The sequence below is a fragment of the Aplidium turbinatum genome, chromosome 8 (assembly GCF_918807975.1).
Source record: "Aplidium turbinatum chromosome 8, kaAplTurb1.1, whole genome shotgun sequence".
Lineage (NCBI taxonomy): Eukaryota > Metazoa > Chordata > Ascidiacea > Aplousobranchia > Polyclinidae > Aplidium > Aplidium turbinatum.
In genome coordinates, this window is record NC_137479.1 from 3,539,877 (window position 1) to 3,549,836 (window position 9,960).

Here is a 9,960-nt window from a genome sequence, read left to right on the forward strand (position 1 = left end):
TAGCTTTTTGCAAAGGAAAATTAAAATTTTGCTCTAAATGGCAAATTTTGCAGATGTAGCCAAAGAGATAATCCGAGGTGTGGCAAAACTTTTCAGATTGTAAATCTACGCAAAATGTAAATTAGCAAGGACTTGACGAAAGCTTTAGGTTTCGAATCGACGAGAGTAGTATAGAATGGTCCGATCAATATCTGCTGGCGGTGCTCCGGCGCTGCCCTGACAGTCTTGGCAGAGTCAAAAAGCAGTGTTCTGGTCTTGTTTATGAGAAAAACTCTGGCACTATCCTGGCAGAACCAAAAAGCAGTGTTCTGGTCTTGTTTATGAGAAAAGCTCTGGCAGTAATTTCTTGTTTGTTTATAAAAGCAGTGCTCTAGCACTGTTCTGATGGTGGTCTTGTGCAAAGCTTACCACGATGTCGCAACCATTGCGTCTGATGTTTTATTTTAATACATAGCCTACACGATCAACAAATACAATATCAACGTCATCACGTTTGTGAAGAAAATAGCGATCATGCTGATAAAAGCGAAACTCGATCAATTACGTATAAACTGATCACAATTAAATGCGAAGTGGACTTGTAGTTAGGCTATACCGTCTGGATGAACTTGGCGCTTAGGGTAAAAGTAGGTGAGACCGTTTTTTGTATGTGTTGATTACAAAACATGTTTACAGCTAGGACAATCAATTGGATTGTTGATCTAAAATAGACATAGGCTACACTTACTTTTTGCATCGTTTGGCATGCAGAGATCGACTGTAAGTTTTGGAAAACGATTGTTGGCATAACTCACAGGTCCATCGAATATTTAAATGTTTTTTCCTATGCCTCTCTAAGCTTCTTTTTTGAGTAGCTTATAAGACTGACCACAAATCTCGAAAGTAAACATGTTGAATGAAATATCACTGACTCAAACGCGCGATTTTTTATAGACCTAACCTTTTTTCCCCTATATTCAATTTAAATGTCATGGTGCAATCGAGTTGAAAGACCACAGATTTCCATGGGATGGTGCAATCCTCACTGCTTAAATTAGCGTAGCCTATGTCGTCATACCGAATTGTCAATGCGACCTCGCTATTTCTGAAGTGTTCGGTGTAAGTAGGCTAGGCTACCTTATTGATTGATTATAATATTAGATGTTGCTGAGAGGCAGCCTACTACTGTCACGTTGTTTATCTGCCTCAAAATTGTTCTTTGAACAAAACCACACACACAAAACAATTCTTCACATGTTTTTTTAATATTTAAATTTTTAATAATTTTTTTATTGAGAAGTTGCTTCAAGACGCCTCCTCCGTCTTCTTAATTTTTGATGCTGAAAAGACAAAAATTATTGTAATTTTGGTAGAATATTATCAATTTTTTATTCTTTCATAACTGAAACAAAGATGAACAAAACGTGACACTGATTGAACCGAACGTTTAAAAGATTTAGTTATTTAGACAAAACAGAAAACTTACTTTTTTTTATTTTTAAGAGGCATATCTTTCCGTCCATATGATCAATCAACTGTCGTATCATGATTTCTGCAGATGGGTTCTGAAAAACAAAAAAGAAGCTTAAATAATCATATTGCAATCTATAGTCAAAGCAGATATAGTAGGCCTACCAACACATTATTATTCCTTTTGCTAGCAGAAACATAAATCACTATTATAAATATTAATAACAACCTATTTGAATAAGCTGAAGATGTTATTACCATAGCGAAATCGATTCTTAATAAATTACATTAAGAGGTTAGATTGTTGTGTAAATGCCAACATTTGATGAATGCAAAATAGAAGTGCTCCTGAACATAACGATGGTGATCAAATAAGAAACTTTGAAAACAAAAGTAGAAAAACTCACATTTGAGGGATGGTTCATCGCCCTGTGGTGAATCAGCTCGTCAAAGATTGCCTTCATCATATCTATATTCATCTTAAATTGTTGAAAGCGAGGTTCCGCAAGACGCACATGCAGTTTTAATTTTAGAAATGAACCGTATGTTGAGTGCTTCCATAATATAAGCCGACTTTTCCCTCTAAATCTGACCAGCGCGCGTTTCAAATGGTAATGTCATGCTCGATTGAATTCTTTCGAAAACATTGCATTCAATATAAGTCACAATCCATGAAAGTGACTAGTTAAAAAGACATATCAGTCATTGGACTTATACCCCATATAACAGCATAAACAAACTGCAAAACTTTGATACAGCAAAAACCTCATTCGTTTTTTTTTTATCACAATTGAGTCGGCACGAGTTTCTGCAAGATGCAATCATTTCAAAGGCGCGAAATTTAAAATCTATCATGCGGTAACAAACTTTTCAACCAAGTAGGCTACTTTTCAACCAAGTACTCTTCAACCTTTTCAATCAAGTAGGCCTACTTCAACGGTTAGATTACATTTGATACCTTGGGGACGGACATTGACGGAATTGTTTCAATGCTTGAAAATTTTGACCAATGCTGGTGCAACAACACTCAAATGTTATTTTGTCTTGTGTGGCTTTGTGTGTTGCAACCATAGACACCTCAAATAGATAGAAAAATAGAAAAATCTATTTAAGGTGTCTATGGTTGTAACACTTAAATGTAATCTTGTGTCGATACATATCTTCTTCACCTGTTACTAGGAAATGACGTCTTTGCGTTTTTGCCTTAATAGAAGATTTTCTGTCTATCGGTTTCAAATATGTAATCTTATAGTTCAGTAGCTGTCCAACTGAGAAAACAAGCTGAAGTCGCGATAGACCACATGCCCAAACTACCTCACAACAGTTGTTACGAAGGACTGGTCGAGTCTGAAAAGTTGAACGCAGAGGCCAGACAAATGCAAAAAATCTCCGACGAAATGAGGTTAAAGTTTTCAGAAATCGCCGAACAAGGAGATTTATTACCGCAAGGTGGAGGTTTGTTATGGATAGGGATATTGAAAGTTAAACAAGAATCTTACACTTTTCAACAGAACAGCTAAAGCAAGTGGCGGCATTGCTTTTTCAAGAGGATCCGTAGCCTACATCTTATTCGTTCCAAAAACAAAGGCCTAACTATCAATATTATTTTGGGCCACTGCAGAGGACGACGAAAACTGTTCTCGTTTGAATCATATCGAAGCAGTCAAAAAAGAAATTTGTCCGGATGAATTTCGTCTTTCTTTTTCAACGGACAAGGTCTTCGCCCCTCGACACTACGTTCGTTTTATGTATCAGCGGTGTGAGGAATTTTACATGGCCTGCAAGGGGAAACATCGTCTGACAGAAGAAGGCCAACAGCAGTTGGAATTTTTTTCAAAACTTTTCATCACACCCGAACAAACTGAAGAACCTCCGTTTAAACGTACTCGTGTATAATTCACTTTCAATAAAAGACATTCAATTCAATTCAATTCAATTCAATTTATTTTTCTTTGTCGGAAAACAACAGCAATGATAAAGTTACAAATAGTGAACGAGAACAAAACCAACAAAAGGAAAAGGTGGCAAAACTACAAAAGTTTAAAACGTGCATGCGATGCAAATTTAAAGGTTACGTACACGAAAGTAAATTAAGCACGGCCACCAAACCTAACAGTTTAAAGTAGATGAATTAGTTGGAAGAACCAGTTGGCTCCACATACCTAAAGCAACTGGAGGTGTGCCAGTTAATGAAACCATGAGGGAACGACTGAACCTTACAACCAATATAAAAAAGAAAAATCAACAACACGAGCATTCAAGAATAAACAATGAACATACGGCATATTATTACATATTAAATATATTACATATTATTTACATATTAAACATATTACATATACAAAATACTATGTACAGTGCATCGTTTTAAGTAAATGGTCTAGATGGCATGCGGGTGACTTCGGTATCGGAGCGGGATGGAGTTTCTTTGGAGTTTCTTGAAATGAATTTCCAACCAAACATCTGGAAAGTGATAGGCCTACAGCTTCATTGTTGAAGTACTTTTGCCAAATAAATCTACACAACAAAGCAACAGAGAGTTATAAGGTTCTGTGAACAAGTATATTATACGTAGTTCGGCTAATTAAAGGCGTATTGCATTGGTAACATATTAGCATCTAATAGCAGCCTATTGAAACTGAACAGTTTAAGGTGGTGATGGCAGATGTACGACACTGACAGTTGTAATAAGCTAAGCAGATACTAGGTGTCAAACAGTAGTACTTGAAAGATTAAATGTACAAAAGTGGTATCTATTACACAATGGACGTATGCTAATCGGTTTGAGTTTTTGTTTGCAGATGGGTTTTCAGCTTGCTGCTGATTAATGAAAAGGTTTCGATTTCAGTAATGTGTTTAGGGAGATCGTTCCAGACTTTAACTCCACTAAATTGGATGGATTGTTGGGTTAACTTTTTCGAGTAATAGGGGAGAAAAAATCGATTGCTACTTCTAGTTGATATGTGATGCAAGTTGCTATTAAGTTGAAATAGTGAGTTAAAGTTTTTAGGCAGTTGATTATGTTTTAGTTTAAACATGAATTTGCCAGTTTCGATGGTATAAAGGTGAAACATGAAATGAAATGTTGAAAATGTTTCATTGGTGTTTTATTGTGTATGGATAAGGTATATATACATAAGGTGGTACACAACAATGAAAACTATTAATACTACAAAAAGTGCTCAATGCCAAGCAAAAAGGCAAAGCAGAGCGAATTAAATCAAATATAGTTATTACTATCTGAAGCCTTTACAAATTGTTTCACCTAACGGATCATCAGAAGGTCTGAAAAAAAAACATGCAAACAGTAAAGAATCGATAATTCTGAAAAGATATTAAATATTACAACTGTAATTTAATCTTCCAAAAAAATCTCTAAACCTGTACTTCCTGAGAAGATATTAAATATTACAGCTGTAATTTAATCTGCAAAAAAAACCTCTAAACCTGAATTCCTGAAAAGATATTAAATATTATAACCGTAATCCAATCTGCAGAAAAAAAAACTTCAGAATTACTAAGGACAACCTCCATCCGCCACGACAAAGTTTCAATCAATTTGTCCAATGGAAACCAAGCAACATGATGGCAACATTTATGACATCACAAAGAAGCAAAATGCATGTGTGATGATCAGCGCAACCTGTAGTAATCTGAACAAAATGAATAAAAATTGTTTTTTAAAACCTGTAAAAATTAAATGAGATTTATAATCTGTAAAAATCAAATGAAATTTAATTTTTTCAAAATTATAACCTGTGAAAATGCCAAGGAATTGTGATGATGTAACCTGTAGTGACCTGAACAAATGAAATAAAATCTGTTTATAAACCTGTAAAAATTAAATGAGATGTATAGCCTGTAAAAATCAAATGAAATTTTTTTAAAAAAAAACCCTGTGTAAATCAAAAGGAATTTATTTTATTTTGAAGTATTTGAGTTTAAATTTGTTTCTATGACGACATTTGCCGACCAGTTCCGAACGCTTGTTCAAAAGGTGGCCACTATCAGCCTTCAGAATGGCCAGCTTTTCAGCCAAACATAGGCCACAATTGTTACGACCACCTCCACCATAAGGCCGAGCACAGCTGTGGATGGACCAAGTTATTTTAGGATCAACACCCTTATCCTTAAGGTCCCAAACTGCCTTAGATAGTTCGGTGCTGTTTCGTTTAGACCTATCCATGAAGGTACATGTATGGTTGGAACAGGGATACCTAGACACTAACGGGATGCGAAACTCAAAATTCGTCCGTCCAACTGAAGGGCTAACCATGTTGCCTACAATGAATGGCACAATGCGGTGTTACTACATGAGAAAATGTTTGTTTTGCACTGGCTGTTTTATTCGTCGCTTCACAAAAGTTGTATCTGTACATTATTGTCAATCTTATGTTGATGAAAAAATTATTAATATTGTAAGTTATAACCAATTCATTAAGCTACCTGTAGAATCTACCGGAATGGCCCGTTTCGGTGAGTCCGATTCGGTGAGATGTTTATAATGATTATAATATTCTGTTTATAATTATTAAGTCTGTTTATAATGATGCCCTTTTGAAAAGTGGTTTTGCGGAGAGAGTTTGCTACAACCCTGCTAATAACTTACGAACATCTAGGAAAAGGAGCCGGAAAATTTTATGGTTTAACCCTCCTTTCAGCTTGCAGGTTGATAGCAATATTGGTAAGGAATTTTTCAAACTTGTTTCTATACACTTTCCACCCCATCATAGATTGCACAAAATAATCAACCGTAATACTATTACGCTGAGCTACAGTTGTACTCCGAATGTTGCAAGTGTCATATCCTCCCACAATAAAGCAATATTGCAGGCTGATAATGTACCATCGCAGCCTGGTTGCAATTGTAGGGTGAGGCCAGATTGTCCTTTGAATGGGCAATGCTTGCAGAAGGCCGTTGTTTACAAAACCACCATTGATAACAGCCCGAAGGTTCTTAATTACATTGGTTGTTGTGAAACTATTTTTAAAAAACGTTTTTCCAACCATAAATGTACCTTCATGGATAGGTCTAAACGAAACAGCACCGAACTATCTAAGGCAGTTTGGGACCTTAAGGATAAGGGTGTTGATCCTAAAATAACTTGGTCCATCCACAGCTGTGCTCGGCCTTATAGTGGAGGTGCTCGTAACAATTGTGGCCTATGTTTGGCTGAAAAGCTGGCCATTCTGAAGGCTGATAGTGGCCACCTTTTGAACAAGCGTTCGGAACTGGTCGGCAAATGTCGTCATAGAAACAAATTTAAACTCAAATACTTCAAAATAAAATAAATTCCTTTTGATTTACACAGGGTTTTTTAAAAAAAAATTTCATTTGATTTTTACAGGCTATACATCTCATTTAATTTTTACAGGTTTATAAACAGACTTTATTTCATTTGTTCAGGTCACTGCAGGTTACATCATCACAATTCCTTGGGATTTTCACAGGTTATAATTTTGAAAAAATTAAATTTCATTTGATTTTTACAGGTTATAAATCTCATTTAATTTTTACAGGTTTTAAAAAACAATTTTTATTCATTTTGTTCAGGTTACTACAGGTTGCGCTGATCATCACACATAGGCTACATTTTGCTTCTTTGTGATGTCATAGATGTTGCCATCATGTTGCTTGGTTTCCATTGGACAAATTGATTGAAACTTTGTCGTGGCGGATGGAGGTTGTCCTTAGTAATTCTGAAGTTTTTTTTTTCTGCAGATTGGATTACGGTTATAATATTTAATATCTTTTCAGGAATTCAGGTTTAGAGGGTTTTTTTGCAGATTAAATTACAGCTGTAATATTTAATATCTTCTCAGGAAGTACAGGTTTAGAGATTTTTTTGGAAGATTAAATTACAGTTGTAATATTTAATATCTTTTCAGAATTATCGATTCTTTACTGTTTGCATGTTTTTTTTCAGACCTTCTGATGATCCGTTAGGTGAAACAATTTGTAAAGGCTTCAGATAGTAATAACTATATTTGATTTAAGGTGGTACACATATATAATATACAGTATAGGCCTACTATAAATATTATATACATAAAATATATATAGATTCTAATTGAATAAGAACTTCTGATGATCCGTATAGGTGAAACAGGCTGTTAAGGATTCAGATAGTAATAACTATATTTGATATAGGCCTACATAATATATATAGCCTAGCCTACATAATATAAATATTATACAAGCAATCAAATTTTAATTTTATATGTATGGCGCACAAAGTCGTCAACAGCACGGTCGTTCGCAGTCAGATTAGAATGAAACTTTGCCACAATAGACCTCATTGATAGTCCGCGACAACGTTTTAATAAAAAATAAACACAATATTGCCCACAAACGAAAGACAATGGTCCTTGGATCGTGGTCGAGTTGTAGACCCACTCGATCGAGTGTAAGTTCATAAAGTCGACAAGTTCATCATGCAAAGGTGGAAAACCGTAGGAGACAAAATATTCACTTTCATGATCTTCACTCAGGAAAACAGCCACTCAATGCTCACCAGGTTGATCGCTTTCGTCAGTGTTAAAAACGTAGGCGGCAGGAGGGGACACATCTCGAGGTAGCATGTCTCTCGCGTGAACTCCTTGAAACACACGCTTTAGACAGGGGTCGTTGTGTAAAATTCTAGAAATCTGGTCCGAGTTCATGCTGAATAATCGAAAATGACGCTTTTGTTCCGATCAATTTCTAAAAGATTGTCATGCTCCGTGTAAACAATCACGTTAATGTTGTGTGTCAAGGCTGTCGCGAAATGAATTTCCAATCTCAAGTTACCATGCTTTATCAGTTCAAAATGGTTTGCTCCAGACCCAAGGTCACGTGTCAAATCAAATGCAAACAGCGTGTAATTACCCGGATATTCCGATCTAGAAATGTCATTTCCTTCATCCGCATAATATTGGCTAGTCCCAGTAAACAAGGAAAGATAGCTGCAAATAAATTTTCCATTTGCGAAATCGGATTGTAAACGGTCGTGAGGGGATCTGTTTACCATCGCGGTGCAAAGCTAAAAAGTTGGTAGAGTTGTGCTTGAAATCGAATGGATTCCTATTGGCCGAACCATTGAATGACGCATTATCCACCCAGTGGCGTAGCCAAGGGGGAGGGGGGGTTTGGGGGTTACAATTCTCTCTTTGGCACGCGTGTGACGTCACGGTATTGAGAATGATGCTTTCAGTCTAAAAAAAATTGCCTAATTTTATACAATTAAGCTGCATTAAAAGAGCGAGTTTTGCCAATATAAACATTTCAGCCAGGAATTATCTCAGCCAGGCAATTCAAACATCTCAGCCAAGAATTAGCAACAAGAAAACATAGAGACTTAGCTTTATTTCAGAAAAATGCCGAGGAAAACATGATCTTATCCTTTTGCTATGCCACCGGACAACACCATTTAACAGGAATATTCCTACCCACATTTTTGTTGAAAATGCTCTCAGAATGCATCAAATTCAAAGCAATTTTTCAAAATTTTCCTTGAGGTAGCCTACAGTAAAAGCCTTTGTTTCAACACGTCGTATCGGATACTTGGCTGTTCCAGATTGGAGGGCCTTGATGTGGGCGATCCTGATTGCCTCGCCTGGTTTAATTTTTCTACAGAAAAGAACCACTTCTTCCAGTTTGACCTTTCCTTCTCCCGTGAGACAAAACGCGTCAGAGGCTCTAGTCAGCTTAAGCTTCATCTCAAGCAAAGTATTTGCAATCATGTCCAATGATCGGCTTTCCGTTGTCAATAGCCTACGTTGGTTAAATCCGCGATTTGCAGCAACGAGTATATCAAACTTTCCATGGGAGTCTTTGTAGCCTACCACAGATTGGCCGATAGCTGTGACGTCTTTGCTGGACTTCCAAAACTGACAAGTGTCTCGAAATAGGCACGAAACGGATACGTGTGATTAGACTGAGAAATCTGGGTGTTATTGAGGCTCAAGTCGACTTGAGACCATAGGTTATGCAACGAATTGCAAACCGGAGCCACGGCTTGATCTGCATTCAAATTTGCCCCATCGTCCTTGATCACTTTGGCTCGAACGTAAAGTAGGGTGTTGGTCAAATCAATATAGTAGTCGCCTTCTTCCATAAGTAAAAACTCCACAGGGCCACTGTCGGTAAGAGTAGATTGGGGACGATGTTCGACATAATGTCCCTGTTTTAAACTGGTTTGTGTTGGCGGAACAGAAAACAAATCTAGTTCACTTTTCAATCCCTCACAAGACTTTTCATGCATCAAACTACCCATTGAAGATGTCCTTAGGAGCGACTGCTTTTCGTTTGCACTGTTTCCAACTAGTAGCCTTTTTGCTTTTTCTCGGCCTTTTAGTAGAAGGAGATGAGAAGAAGGCTTCTTGTGGTGGGGGTATCACTGCCTATCATTATTACGTCATAGTAACTGCTTACGTGCGTTTGAAATATCGTAATTTATTCTCGTCATTTTAAAATTGTTGCTTGAACAAGTTGGTCGCATAAAATTTAACTGTTTTGCTTAGTGCTTGCCG

The 9,960-nt window shown here is 36.6% G+C and overlaps 1 protein-coding gene across 1 annotated transcript; it reads right to left on the minus strand.

Moving 5' to 3' along the window:
- Nucleotides 1-9,269: 9,269 nt before the first annotated feature.
- Nucleotides 9,270-9,704, minus strand: LOC145775442 (uncharacterized protein F54H12.2-like). The gene has a single exon (XM_082586738.1). The coding sequence runs from the start codon at nucleotides 9,702-9,704 to the stop codon at nucleotides 9,270-9,272; it is 435 nt and encodes a 144-aa protein (XP_082442864.1).
- Nucleotides 9,705-9,960: the final 256 nt, after the last annotated feature.

Bases quoted from the DNA above. Each gene is read 5' to 3' on its own strand.
- LOC145775442 (XM_082586738.1), bottom strand. From the start codon at position 9,704: ATGGGTAGTTTGATGCATGAAAAGTCTTGTGAGGGATTGAAAAGTGAA.